The sequence below is a fragment of the Vombatus ursinus genome, unplaced genomic scaffold (assembly GCF_900497805.2).
Source record: "Vombatus ursinus unplaced genomic scaffold, bare-nosed wombat genome assembly UNPS02014833.1, whole genome shotgun sequence".
Classification (NCBI taxonomy): Eukaryota; Metazoa; Chordata; class Mammalia; order Diprotodontia; family Vombatidae; genus Vombatus; species Vombatus ursinus.
In genome coordinates, this window is record NW_020954611.1 from 8,484,357 (window position 1) to 8,499,858 (window position 15,502).

General features: G+C 40.6%; 1 protein-coding gene across 3 annotated transcripts in view; it reads left to right on the plus strand.

The window, feature by feature from the left end:
• Window positions 1-12,898: 12,898 nt before the first annotated feature.
• Window positions 12,899-15,502, plus strand: part of BTAF1 (B-TFIID TATA-box binding protein associated factor 1) — a 125,059-nt gene continuing 122,455 nt past the window's right edge. For all 3 annotated transcript variants that reach the window (XM_027839797.1, XM_027839798.1, XM_027839799.1), the window contains exon 1: window positions 12,899-12,948. In XM_027839797.1, the coding sequence (XP_027695598.1) occupies window positions 12,935-12,948 (14 nt within the window). In that variant the 5' untranslated portion in view covers window positions 12,899-12,934. The remainder of the gene's footprint in view (window positions 12,949-15,502) is intronic.

Below are 15,502 nucleotides of genomic sequence, written 5' to 3' on the forward strand. Positions count from 1 at the left end.
ACCTCCCTGACTTTTTGGCATAGGTGGGGGACCATGGGTATGAAATATTGCACATATAGTAAGACTTGGTAGATGGTATTGGGTAGGTTTAATGATTTGTCTTTTCTTCTTTCTATTATTTGTTACAAGGAATCCTTCTTTGGGGAGGAAGGGAGAAGAATATATTGAATGTCACATAAAAACAAAAAATATCAACAAACATTTAAAAAATGAATTTAACACAAAAGAGAATAAAAAACCCCCAACATATTTCTGAAACCTTCCCTTGCATTCTGGTTCCCACAGACTTTGGTCTCACATAAGAGTCCTATCAGAGGTGAGAAATTCTTTGTCCCTCACACTTACTACCAAATCTATTTCCCCAAGATTATGTTGGCTCAAGGTGAATTTTATAGTATGATGTCCTCTCCTACCAATCTTTACACCTCCAAAGGATCTAGAGATTCAAGAGAGCATGTAAGTCACTCTCCATATTATCTCTCAGATCTCAGTGATTTCCACTGGGACAGCAGGGCAAGATTATTTAGATCACTTATGAATACATTCTGAGACAACCAGGTATAAGCTGAGTTGCTGGACACCCCAGGGAGAAAAATATTTGTAGTTCCTCATATGCAGAGGAAGTACCTTGTTGGGGGGAAAAAAAGGCTTTAAAGCTTCATTTTCATTACTAGTTTTGTTTTTTATAATCAACAAAAAGAACAACAACAACAAAAAAGCAAGATCTACCATTCTTCAGTAACTCACACCTCATAGTGCATTTAAAAAAAAAAATCTTGGGACAGCTAGGTGGTGCAGTGGATAGACCTCCAATGACCAGAGAGGCAAATGAAGATGCAGGACAGTTTGAAAATTGGGTTAAGTCTGCTATTGCTGTGCAAGGAGGATTGACTGAGCCTCCTTGGGACAGAGGTCTGAAGAGAGCCAAAGTCAAAGACACTTGGTATTGGGTAGGAGTCAGGAGGACTTGAGTTCAACTCCGGCCTCAGACACATAACACTTACTAGCTGTGTGACCCTGGACAAGTCACTTAACCCCACTGCTTAGCAAAAAAAGAAAAAAAAAAGAAAAGAAAAAAAAATCTTCCTACTTCTGGTTTATCATCTTTATTAGCTGTGTAACCCTAAGTAAGTCACTGTTTGCCTCAGTTTTCTCAACTGCAAAAGGGAGAGAATAACACGACCTACCTTGAAGGATTATTGTGAGGATCAAATGAAACAACATTTGTAAAAACATTTAGCACAGTACCTGGCACACAGTAGGCATTATATAAATGTTCTTGTTATTATTATCATTTTATTACTACTACCAATATAGCTTTATTCTCTATCACATTGCATATTTTTCTACTCCATACTTTTGTACCTTTCTACTTTATGTTTCTTCTCTGTCTCTTGGTGTTCCCTAGTAACTATTTAAACAAATAGTCATTACTGATAACTGCAATTTCTCTCCCATTTAAAAAAAAAGAAGAAAAAAATCTCGCTTAGAAAACAAAAACAAAAACAAAAACCTGCCCCATTATTTTCTCTGACTTTCTCTAAAGTTGCCATTGCCTTCATCTTTGTTGGAGGTAGAAGGGGAAGACCCTACTTTTTAAATCTCTGAGAATGTCTAGTCGACGTAAAGGGACAATATGCCTCCTCTCCCGTCCCCACAAACAAAATACTGCAAAAAATTCTAGTCCCTTGAGGAGGATGTTTTTTAAATTTTCAAACCTTTTAAAATGCTTTCTTTCTCCCCCAAATCATAGACCATATGGGCAACTGAGAAAATAGCTTTTAGACAGTTTACTTCCTCCCTTCTAAAAAAAATCTTTATTTGGAATTCATAATTTCATCTCACTTTTTCTCTCTGAATAAATCTTAGGGGAAGCATGATATAATGGAAAGTATACTTAATTTGAAGTCAGAAGACCTAGATTCAAGTTTATGCTGTCACTTAACTTTCTGTGAGCCTCAGTTTCCTCACCTGCAAAATGAATTTACTTCACATAATTGTTAAAAGGCTGCAATGCTGAATGAATTCTGCCAGGGGCACATCTAGTCAGAGGAATGGGTTAAAATTCAGCAGGGTGGTGTGGTCTGGGTAGGGCAGTCATCAGTTATAATAGTTCTGCCATCAAGAAGTTCCAGCATCAAGAGCTGGGTTGTTGTGGACAACTGGGTCATTTTTCCACAAAATAACCAGTACTTAGGGGGACAAAGAAAGGAGGCCTGGTCAAGACATAGGAGTAGAGACTGGCAGTGCAAAAGCATCAGGATCCAAGGAATAAAATAGGGAAGTATATTCTAAGGTCTGGCAAAAGTTCAAGAAACGCAACAGAAACAAAGTAAGGAATCTGAACGGGATTGAGTTTGTACATGAGTATGTTTCCACTTGACCTCACTCATCTCGGTTACTGTACCAATGTCCTTTTGAACCTGATGAACACTTGGAGTTTATCCCTATAACCCTTTGGTCTTCCTTTAGGCTGAACTTGAGTGGTGGACAGTTCCTTGCCACAGCATGCATTTCCCAAATGGGAAACAACTGAATTTCTGCTAATGTGGACAATATGGAAAGTCATTTATAACCGTGAAGTGCAATATGAACATGAGTTATAAATAAGTAGTAATTTACAAGTCCATTTAAGTAAACATTTACTGAGCACCTATTATACAGACTTGAAAATCAAAATCAATGCTATCTTTAGGATAATATGCAGGGAGAACTTTTGCTTATAGTTTTCATTGAAAACATTAGCTTCTTTGGTAACATATTATTTTTAAAAATGCATCTGCCAATATGCATTTTTAAAAAACCATTTCATAAATTCTCATGAAATACAACGCTTTTGTGCTACAGTGGAAAGAATGCTGGATTCCACTCCTCCCACGTCCCAGGTCCAATACAATGAAAAATCACCCTGAAATTCAGTTTCCAAATGTGCAAAATGGAGATAATAATACTTGCACTTTTATCTCACAGATTTGTTGTGAGGAAAGGGCTTTGTACACTGATAAGTGCTATGTAAAGGCAAGCAATTAATTGTCACATATTCATCAGAATTATTTATGTATTTGGATGACACGAAAGCTCTTTCTTAAGGCAACCTTATGAATTGGAACAGTTTGATAAGAATGTTCTAGACACCTTCCTGTCAATTATGACATTATATAATCTTAATGAAAATTAATGAATAGTTTAATAGGAATTTTGAACCTGCTTCCTTGTTCGTACTTTCATTATTTTTTACTGATTACCATGCTATCTCCAGAGCACTGTTTTCCAAACACTCTCTTGGGGAACTACAAATATTTCTAAACCATGACCCTTCCTTTTGAGCCTAATTCCATCCTGCTGCCTTGATAACTGCCACAGATTGGTAGAGTTTTGGTAAACAACTAATGCATCTTTTTCTTCTCCTTAACTATTCTTTCTTTGGGATGAATTCTCACTGTATCTGGTTGCTAAAGTGAGTCTTTTATTAGGTGTGCCAACCGTACATGATAGAACTGAGCTTGAAATCATTTTACCAATGTAAAACAGACCAAGACAACATCAAGTGAAATAACTAAAAATGCATCTTTACAAAATATGAACATAAATATGTCATGCTATGGAGATATAAATTAGTTACCATGGCTACAGGCCAGATTTGCTGGATTTGTCTCCTGGCTTTGACATTCTCCTCCAGTGACCTTAGCATGTGACATATGTGGTATTTTAGCCCTTCTGTGAAATATGAGTAAGACAATACTCATGCAGTTTTCTCTTTTAAAAAATATTTATTTGAAACTCACAGTTTTGCCTCACTTTTTCCCCTTGAATATATCAGTTAATTGACAACTCAACTTGTATTAATGAAGGATCTCTGTACACTTATATAAGTCAATTTAGAAGGGAATTTTAGAGTTGGAAGGGATCTTCTAGATCACCTATCCTACTTACTCATTTTATATAAGCCAACTGAAGATCCAAGAAAGCCAAAGTCATGCCTAGCCAGTTGTGAAACTGAGCCTCCAGCATCTTAATTTCCAGTATAATGCCGCATTGTCTCTCATTCAGGTATTTTTCAAAAGCCTTCGCCATAAAGTGCCTGCATCTGAATTGGCACTCTTCCACCGGAAGCCCACACTCAGTGGTTTCGTCGGCGCCTGTGGTTTCAATCGTGATTTCTGTGCAGGTGGCTTTCAGATCTACTTGTTCAACCACTCTTCTCTCCTGACCTCTGGGTTCAACCTTCCAATTGCCTATCAGACATTTCAAACTGGATGTTCCACATGTATCTTAAATGCAACCTGTCCAAAATTGAACTCACTCTTTTTTTCCCTCCAAGCTCACCTTCTTCCTACTGTCAAGGGTACCACCATCCTCCAACACAACCTTTTCTCTTTGAATAAATCAGAGAAGAAGCATGAGACCATGGCCTATCTTCACCCGCTTGTAATCTAAGTGACACGTTCTAGTCCTCACTCTCTCTTATCCCCTGTATCCAATCACTGGTCAGGTCCTGACATTTTTGCTTACCTAACATTTCTTACATATGCCCCTTTTCTTCTCTGATACTGCCTTTCTCATCTCATGCCTGAACTATAGCAATAGTCTGTTGGGTGGTCTCCCTGCCTCAAATCTCTCACCATTCCAATCCATCTTTGACTTAGCTGTCAAATTGATTTTCTTAAAATACAGGTCTGACAATATCTCTCCCCTTTTCAATAAATTCCAATGGCTTCTCACTGCTTCCAGAATCAAATATAAAATCATCTTGGGAATGCCCTTCATAACCTGTCCCCTTCCTCCCTTTCCAGTCTTCTCATACCCCTCCACGTACTCTTCAGTTCAATGGCACTGATCTCCATTTTCACTGGTTGTCCTCCATGCCTGCAATGCTCTCCCTCCTTATCTCCACCTGCTGGCTTCCCTTGCTTCCCTCTAATCTCACTTGAAGTTTCCCCTCTACAGGAAGCCTTTCTATGTCCTTCTTAGTTTACTGCCTTTTGTTTGAGACTAACCCCAACTTAGTGTTTGTCTGTAATTGTTTGCATGTTGTTTCCCCCATTAGACGGTGAGCCTCTTGAGAACAGTGTCCATTTCTTTGCATCCCCAGAGCTTAGCACAATCTCTTCAGCACATAGCACATGCTTAATAAATGCAGATAAGTGATACTCCCCTCTTGAGCCCCAAGTCCTACATTATCAGTATATTTATTCATTCATTGATTCATAATCAACAATTATTTTATTGAGTGCCTACTCTAAAGAAATTATTCCAGCTATACTGGTCCATCTGGCTCAGCCCCCAGGCAAGGTCCATGCTAGTGACCAATAAGGGCCATGACTAAGCAGGGTACATAGTACTGATTGAACCTTCCCCTGTTTACAGAGTGGGGAGAAGTATAGTGGGAGCATATACATTCCAACACAAATGGAGGTTAATACAGGTACAATGAGATGATATAAGGAACCAGCAGATGGCTAGAAAGAGGTCAGTTGGTTGTGTCAGAGGCAGAAGGAGGTTCAAAAATCAGAAATTCACAGATAGGCAAGAGGCAAGGTCTAGGTTTCAAGCTTTTAGGTTACCATCTCTTACCCTATTCCCTTTCCCAGCTTCATGTCCTCATCAAAGAGTTGAATTAGACATAGAATGCAGATTGCATGAGTACATGAAAGTTTTAAGCTCTTTCAAAAGCTAGCTCTCCTGACTTGCTCAAACCTCCATCAGCTGGAGAGTTTTCCAGATTGATACTGCTTTTGTTAACCTCCATAATTCCATAATCCACATGGCAGCAAACTCATTCGAGCCCCTGTCAGCTGTAGCGCTCCACTGCTCTCATTAATCTCCATCTGTGGGGCTATGAACACTAAGTGGTGGAAAGAAAGAGAACCACCTCTCCAGTGGAATCTAAAACTAAACATTTTCTTACTTGGTGGCTAATGGCCATATGCCGGAGCTGCTGTGGTGGTCACTAGGCCTCACTCTCTGAACTTTGACCCTTCCTAGTCTGGGGTAATTTCTTTATACTTACTATGTGTAAAGCATTGCAGGGGATCCCAAAATAAAAATTTTTAAATCTATTTTATTCATATAAGCATTTAGAGAAATAAGACTTCCCCTAAGAACTGATTTCACTGCATCGTGTAAGTTTTGGTATGTTGTCTCATTACTGTCATTCTCTTGAATGAAGTTATTGATTGTTTCTATAATTTGTCATTCGACTCATTCATTCTTTGGGATTAGATAATTTAGTTTCCAATTATTTTTTAGTCTATCTTTCCATGGCCCTTTATTACATATAATTTTTATTGCATCATGATCTGAAAAGGATGCATTTAATATTTCTGCCTTTTAGCATTGGATTGTGAGGTTTTTATGCCGTAGTACAATATTGTATGTGCCATGTATTGCTGAGAAAAAAGTATATTCCTTTCTATCCCCATTCAATTTTCTCCAGAGGTCTACCATATCTAGCTTTTTCTAAAATTCTATTCACCTCTTTAACTTCTTTCTTGTTTATTTTGTGGTTAGATTTATCTAGTTCAGAGAGGGGGAAGTTGAGGTCCCCCACTAGTATAGTTTTGTCTATTTCCTTCTATAACTCCCTGAACTTCTCCTCTAAGAATTGGATGCTATATCACTTGGTGCATATATGTTTAGTAACTATATTACTTCACTGTCTCTGGTGCCTTTTAGCAAGATGTAGTTTCCTTCATTATCTCTTTTGATAAGATCCATTTTTGCTTTTGCTTTGTCTGAGATCAGGATTGCTACCCCTGCTTTTTTTTTAACTTCAGCTGAAGCATAATACATTCTACTCCAGCCTTTTACATTTACCCTGTGCGTGTCCCTCTGTTTCAAATGTGTTTCCTATAAACAACATATTGTAGGATTATGGTTTTTAATCCATTCTGCTATCTGCTTTGTTTTATGGGAGAGTTCATCCCATTCACATTCACAGTTACGATTATTATCTGTGTCTCTCCATCCTATTTTCCCCTACCCCGTTTATGCTTTTCTTTCTCCTTCTCCTTCTATGTATGCCCCTTTAAAACGGTGTAATAACAATACAATTCTCAAGAGTTACAAGTGCCATCTTCCCTTGTGGGGATATAAACAGTTTGCCCTTATTAATAACATGTTCCTGTTTTTTTCTGTCCTATTTACCTTTTTATATCTCTCTTGAGTCTTATATTTTAAGACCAAATTTTCTGTTGAGCTCTGATCTTTTTATCAGGAAGGTTTGGAAGTCCCCTATTTCGCTGAATGTCCATCTCCTCCCATGAAAGATTAATTTTGCTGGGTAGTTGATCCTTGGTTGTAATCCAAGTTCCTTTGCCTTATGGAATATTGTATCCCATGCCCTACCATCTTTTAATGTAGAAGCTGCAAGGTCCTGTGTAATCCTGACTGTAGTTCCATGATATTTAAATTGTTTCTTTCTGGCTGCTTGTGGCACCAAAATGAAATTAACATAATAATCTAGATTAAATCTGACTAGCAGAGTACAATGGAACCATTATTTCCTGTGACCAATCAACAAAGATTTACTAGTCACCTAATACATGCCAGGCTCTATGCACTGGGGATACAAAGACAAAAGTGAAAGATCTTGTTTTCAAGAATTTTACATGCTATCAGGGAAGATCTTATCTTCTATCTGTGTTTATATATACACATATACATATGTATATACAGAAAAAATATACAATAAATGCAAAATCATTTAGGGATGGAAAATACTAGCAATTGGGGTTGGGGGGGAAGGAGATAGGAAAGGTTTCCAATTCCATCCCATCTTCTCCAGGAGAGAATATGAAACACAACCCTAGTATCAAACATAATGTGTTCAATGTAGTCTCTGAGCTGAGTTTTGAAGGATGTAAGGGATTCTATGAGGCTGAGGTGAGGAGGGAATACAAAACTGGCATGAAGGAAAGCTAATACTAGAGCTCAGAGACAGGAAATGGAGTAGTATGTGAAGTAAAGCAAGAAGACTCATTTGATTCAGACCCTTTTGACCAGATCATAAGAATTAAAGAAAGGGCAGGAGTATCAGAGACTAGAAAGATAGATTGCAGTCAGGTAGTGAAGGGCTTTAAAAGACAAGAGTTTTCTAAAGTTTCTCTGGTAGAGAACACAGGAGGAGAAAGGTGCAAGGACACTTAGAGAGGGAATGGCCTTGAAGAGAAGGGCTGCCAAAGTATCAGACAGGATTAGAGGAAAAAGGAGGGATGATGTTAAAGGATTTGGGGATGAAGAGAAGGGGAAAGAAAAAGGTCATGGGATAAATGAGCTATTTTTTTCCAGTTAATTATAGAGTGAGGTCTGCTCAGCTAACGGAATAGAATTAGGGAAACGTATGGGAGGTTTGATAAGAGAAGAAAAATAGTTTAACACAGCCTCTGTCCAGAGTGAGACATATAATCAATTAGGGAGGGGCAAAAGGATGCTTTTCTGCAGCCAGGGCTCAGTTGAAGTTAGATAATATACATTTGGGGGGGAGCACTCAATTTAGTTGTTGACTTCCTCCAGTTCTATTCGGCTGCATGTGAGTGGAATCAGAACAGTCAGATGGTGATTAAGACAACATGCTTTATTAATGTATCCTGAAAGTGTTAGATTTTTCAACAACTAAAGTCTGTTTACTTATATTAAACTTAAAGTCAACTAAAATCCCCAAGCTCTTCCAAGGACTCCAATAAGTTCTGTGATATCTACTTGCTTCCTGCATTAGGCACTCTAAATCTCCTTGACCTAGAAATCGTATTTCTATTTGTGTGCCTTTTTATTTACGGTGGGCTTTGTCTCACAACTCGCTTGCTTAGTTGCTTTTGGTGGATAATTAATAATTTCTGCCAAAGCCCTAATACAAACTGCCAGAAAACAATTACTTGCCCAGGGAAGATCTTAAATAGCAACTTTAATAGCCACTTCTCACCTCTTTCTACCCATACTCATTTCATCTTTGGCACAGGGTCTGGTCTATAGTAGGTACTTAATAAATGTTTATTGATTGATTGAACATTAATAATAGTCAGAATTTATATAGTGCTTTAAGGTTTGCAAAGCACCGTACAAATAGCACTTCATTTTATCTTCACAACAATCCTTCGAGGTACATTATTATCCTCATTCTACAGATGAGGGAACTGAGGCAGACAGAGGTTAAGTGACTTTCCTACAGTCACACAGCTAGTGTCTGAGGCCAGATTTGAACTCATATCTTCCTGCTTTATCCACTGTGCCACCTAACTACCTATTAGGTTTATAGAGACCTCCTGTCCTGCAACTACTTGGTTTCAATATCTTATACCCCCACTGGTACTTGGAGGAGGCTTTATTACAGGGGACTCTACCAACGAAATACCAACCACCACATTTTCCATGCCCCACATGGGGTCAGGGAACTCAACAGTCTACTCTTCACTGTCTGATTCCTATGATTTGAAGGTACCTTGATTATTTTCTTTTTTTCCATTGACTACTATGCATAAATTCATGAGGTCATTGTGGCTGTTCAGAGATCACACCTCCCCCAAATCCTGCTCTGTTGTTTCATTGAGGTATGGAGGTGATCTTGGTTCTTGAAGAGTATATCAGTGCAGCTCAAGCTCACACAGCAGGTTCTATCAAGTTCCAAAGGTCCTAAATATAGTCTGTGACAGATTTTATACCCTGTCCAAGTATGGAAAGTTTTATTACCTAAAGACTAATCCTATGTGAGGGCAGCTAGGTGGTGCAGCGGAAAGAGTGCTGGGCCTAGAGTCAGGAAGACCTGAATTTAAATTTGACCTCACACACTTACTAGTTGTGTGACCTGGGGCAAGCCACTTCACCCTATTTGCCTCAGCTGTAAAATGAGCTGGAGAAGGAAATGGCAAACTACTCCAATATCTTTTCCCAAAAAAACCCAAATGGGGTCACAAAGAGTTGGACAGGACTAAAAACAACTGAGCAACAAAACCCCTAAGTGATACATTTTTTCACTGTGCCTCTCCTTCTCACATGACTCCCTCAAACTTCTCCCTCATACTTGCAGACTACATCCTTATGCTACCATCACACAGAAGCCTTACTTATCAGATTCACCCCATCTACAGTTATTTACCAGCCTTTGGCCACTTTTTCTCTTTTTTCAAGTTTAGTTCCTGGCTCAATCTTCCTTTCTCTTCCAGCTCTCATACCCAGAAGACATCATTCTACATTTCTCAACGTCAAACATTTTGGCCACCTTGCTCATCAACCTCCTCAACCTAACTGTCTTCTAAACTTCCTTAACCTGTTAAGGGCATTTCCATTCTCCCCACAGGCCAATCCTAGAACTCATCTTTGAAGTTCTTTTCTTGTACCCCGACACCTCACAACCATTCACTTTCCAAATTCTGTTCATCCTCTACAACAAATCTTACAACTGTTTCCTTGTGCCTCCACTCACCTAGCTATTGCCCTATCAGGTCTTCACCCCTGCTTGCCTGGACCATTTATACAATAACAGAGTTAGCATTTGTTAGCAGTAATAGCTACCATTTATATTATAAAGTGCTATGACTTTAAGGTTTGAGAAGTGTTTCACATAACTTATCTCATCTGATCTTGCCTCCAGTCTTCTCCCCAATCCAATTTCCTTCATATGCAAAAATAACCTTCCTTGCTGACCAGCTACTTTATCCCTCCTTTTCTCAAAAATCTTGTACTTTCTACAGTGTCCCAGATAATAATAATAATGGCTAGCATTTATATTGTACTTTAAGGTTAAAAAGAATGTTCCATGGATTATCTCATTTGATCTAAGATAAAACCTCTATGGGATCTGACTCCAACCTGCCTTTCCAGCCTGATTTCATGTTCTTTCGTCTTCACACAGTGTATATTTTCCAGCTAAACTGGACTACAGTTTATTTGGTTAAAATTGCCTTGCCATCTCCTGTATCTACAGTCTTGCACAAGTTTTTCATGGAACATACTCCCTCCCTTATCTCTTTCAGAGACTTTCAGAATCTAAGTTCTCTCAGGGCTCAGCTCAGGTCCCACTTCTATAGTTTCTGTGAAGCCTTTCCAGATTAATCAATCGATAACATTTATTAAGCAGCTACTATGTGCCAGGAACTAGGTTAAATGTCTGATAAACATTGTCTCATTTGATCCTCACAACAGTCCTGGTGCTACTGTTATTCCTATCTTACAGTAAAGGAAACCAAGGCAAACAGAGGTCAAGTGATTTGCCCAGCTAGTATGTGTCTGAGGCTTGTTTTGAACTTAAGGTTTAGAAATCCATTAATATACATCATCACATATGATTGTCACAACGACAATGTGATGAGTGGACCTGTGGGTATTATTGTCTCATTTATAGTTGAGGAAACGGAGAGAGGTTTAATGACTTGCCTGGATTATATACCTAGCTAGTACCAGAGTTGGAATTCAAACCAGGTCTCTGATGGCACTATGGATAGAGTGGGCAAGTCACTTTACCCCGTTTGCCCCAGTTTCCTCACTTGCAAAATGAGCTAGAGAAGGAAATGGCAAACCATTTTAGTTGCTCTGCCAAGAAAACCCCATATGGGGTTACAAAGAGTCAGGACATAACTAACTGAACAACACCACCAATTTGCTCGACTGGATGCTTAAATTTTTCAGTGTTACACAGGGCTGATTGAAAGCAGAATTTTTTTTTTTGTCTTTGTGCCTTTCACATGGTAGATACTTAAAAAATGATGGATTTAATTTTCATCTTTTGGGCCTCATTCTACCTGTTAAATGAGTGAATGAGTTTAATTCTAAAGTCCCTTTTAACCTCACAATCTGTGAATTGAGGTCACAGAAGCAATTAAGGATTGGATTGTAAGCTTCTCGAGGGCAGGCTTTTTGCCTTTTTTTTGTATCCCCAGCTTAGCACAGTGCCTTGGCACATAGTTGGCACAATTTTTATCGATCGACTTAAGTGCTGAGACTCATATAGCCGATGAAATACAACTGAAAAGCTAATTTACCTCCTGAATGTCACGACACTGCCAAAGGAGCTTCCTGTTGCACCGGGGCAGGGAAGACCTCCGAGGCCATCGGCAGTAAGGCCTCGATTTCAGCTCTGCCCCTCTAGTTGTGAGGCCTTGGAAGGCCAACTCCCTTCTCTGGGCCTGTTTTTGTTGCTCAATAAGCACTTACTAAACACCTAGCAAGCACACTGGGTTTAAGCTTCGGGGACACAAAAGACGTAGCCAGCTCCCAACGAACTCGCAGGCCAAGGGGTGGGCCTATTTGAGCTCTAAGGTCATTTTCCAAGCAGCAAATTTATGACCAGAATCTAGGAGTTTATTACCTCCTAAAAGGAAACTAGCTCGTTGTTGGGACGCTTTAATTTGGGGGGAACTATTTCCCCTTCGCTAAGTGACGTTTCTCTCCTCAACCCGTCAGAAAGCTTACTTTTGCCACAAACTTGAGTAAAAGCAAATAACCGCATCCACACCCTTCAACTGCGTTCTTAACCCTGCCCACGCGGCTCCTTTTATAGCCGAGCGGAGGCGCGCGCTGACGCAGCCCTGGCGCGCTGACGTCATCGCGCGCCGACGGCAGCTCCTGCGCACCCTCGCACACTCGCCGGTGGCGGCGTGGTGACGCTTGCGTCAGCAAGGAGCGGGGCTGGGGGCACCCGTTTTGAAGTCGACTGCTGGCCGGCGGCTGCTGCTGTTGCTGTTTCTTTTACTGGTGCTGCTGCTGAAGTCCTTCCAACTCCCTTCCTTCCGCGAGGACCGGCTCGGAGAGTCCTCGGGGCAGATGCGCGAGAGGCCGCCCCGGGGTTCACTCGGTGTTTAGGCTCCCGGCCCCGAGGCCTCGGGCCTTGCTCCCCGCCTCGGGGGCCCCGTGCTAGCGCCTCAGCCGCCACCCCCTCCCCCCCTGCGCAACGCCCCGGGAGCACCGAACCGCCGCACCCCCCTCGGCGCCGGGCCGGCCGGCCATGGCCGTCTCCAGGTGGGTACCGCGCGCTTGGCGGGAGCCGGGGCACCGAGGGACCGCGGGACCGCGGGGCCGGGGCAGGGACGCTTTGGGCCGGCGCGCCGGGGATCGGTGCCCACTCTCCGGGGGGCCCAGCGCCGGGGGCAGGGGTCCCACCGCCGGGGACAGTGGTATCCTTTGTCACCTGGCGGAGGCCCCGCGGGCGCCGCGGCTCTCGCCCCAGAGTCTTCAGGGGTTGGACCTCCCTTGGCTTGGTTCCGGGAGGTCTTTCCTTGTTGGGGAATCGGTTCCTGAGCATGTCAAGAGCCGCCCCAGCCTCTCCTTTCTTTCCTGGTTCCTTTCTCGGTTTTCACTGTCCTCTTGCCAAACTCTAGCGCTAACTTCTTTTTTTTTTTTCCTCTTAAGCGTCTGGATATTAAAGTACATTCACCTATTCCAACTCCTGCTACGTCAGACGATTTGGGTGTATACAATAGAAGTATGGAAGAGCTCATTCATTCATGATGAGTTAATACTACCCAGTCTCCCACTGCTTTATGGATAACCTCTTCCTTGAGAGAGTTTTCTTTTCTTTTCCTGTTTTACTCCTTTCATTATTGTTAACTCAGTTTCATCTTCTTTTCTATAACGGAAAGAAAGAAGCAATTCTTTACACATAAACAGTCTTCCCCAAACTCCAATGCACTTTCCTTTGTTAGGGCATCAAGCCGACATCATCTAACTTATATGTTTCAGGAATGCTTCCAGTTGGAAACAGGCAGTAAAAGGGAAAGTAATAAAGTAATTACAGAAATAAAAAGCAGGGATTTATGTCGTCCTTTCATCCCTTCAACTATGCTTTCCTTAGTTTTTCTCTTAGATGAGCCTCTCCCTCTTCTCCAAATAGCTGTGGCTGGTAACTTGCGTTTTGATCTTGGTGCCATACATATCCATGGATGAGGATTGATGCCATATGAGATGATGGAATCAGAGTCCACCTAGCTACTCAATCAGGTTTCAAAGAAGCAGTAGTTGGAAATGATGTATTCACTATATTCACCAGAAGCCCCTGGCAACGCAGAAAACAAAAATGTCTTGCTTTGGTTTCCTTAAAATTAAGTCATACATTTATTGAGTGCCCATTATGTACAGTTGATAACATGAGTCTGTTGTGCAAGAACAGATGGCTTCATCTCTGGTGTGTTTCACAGAAGTCTTTGGATACTGAAGGAGTGGTGAGGGTATTGGTGAGGTACCAGTGAAGCTGCCCAACAGTGACTGTAGTGAAGAAGATGTTGTTTGGTGTTTGTTGAATAGTCAGTACGGTGTACAAGTAGGCACTTAAATGTTTTCAGCATAATAACTGATCTTAATAAAGTTTGTCTTGTTTTTGTTCCACAGTTGTCCATAAAAATATTCTCTGGTTACAAGTAGCATTTTCTTCAAAACAGTCCAAGCTTAATAATTATTGAGGCACTTTAATAGCAGTAGTTTCATATTTTCAGAATTGCAGAGGAAAAATTTTAATAGGCTTCTAGAACTTAGTTTAAATATTTTATGCTTAAAAATGCTTTGACCCAACTCTTCCTACCTCATTTCCTTGAATTTGTTACTTACCACATGACACTGAAATATAAATTTAATCTGGCATTTGATTGGTAAGATCCAGAGTGTTTAAGGGGAAAAGTTCTTAAATTGAATTAATTCCTTAACACAAACTGGGAAAATTTTCATGCTATGAAATGATGTTTCTTTGGGGCAAGGTGGGTTATGATGTTGAAGAAACCTAGTTTTACCTTAGAAGATTTGAATGTGCTTTGTTCAGTCAGTTAGCTTAGCACCTACTATGTGCCAGAGACTGTAAAAGCTCTGGGAATACAAATAAAAAGTGAGGTAATCCCTGCCTGAAAGTATCCAAATATTCAAATACAAGGTATTTTAAAAATGAATTAAAAAATTTTTTCCAGGGGGGCATTAACAATTGAGGGAGGAAATAGGGAGACAGAAGATGACACTGGAAGGGGAACTGTAGATTATAAGAAATGGAGATGAGGAGAAAGAGCATACCAGGTAAGGAGACAGCCTATGGAAAGATATGTTGGGTCACTTTGGGTACTAGGAACAACCCTGTAGCTTAGTTTGGCAGGATTGTAGAGTATGGAGGGGATGTAGCGTCAGTCTGAAAAGATGGACTTAGGCCAAATTAAGCACTGCCAAATAAAGGAATTATTTTATCCTAGAGGTACTGGGGAGCCACTGAAGCTTCTTGAATAGGACAGACAGTCCTTCTACATATGCCCTTTGTCTGAACCCCTCCCATCTTCTCTAGTAGATTTCTCCCTTTAGTCATTCCCTTTCTCATCTTCAGCTTCTGTCTCTTGGTTCCTTCTTTGCTCCTTTCAAACATGACTGCCATCTCCTTCGGCTGTCATGCTATCTCTCTCCTCCCTTTTTCATCCAAACTCCAGGAAAAATAAATAAACAATAAACTGTGTGTACTTATTACCTCCACTTATTCTCCCTTCTCTTTTTCACATATTCTCTCACTTCTTTAACTAACATCATCACTAGCTGAAACTTCTTTCTCCAA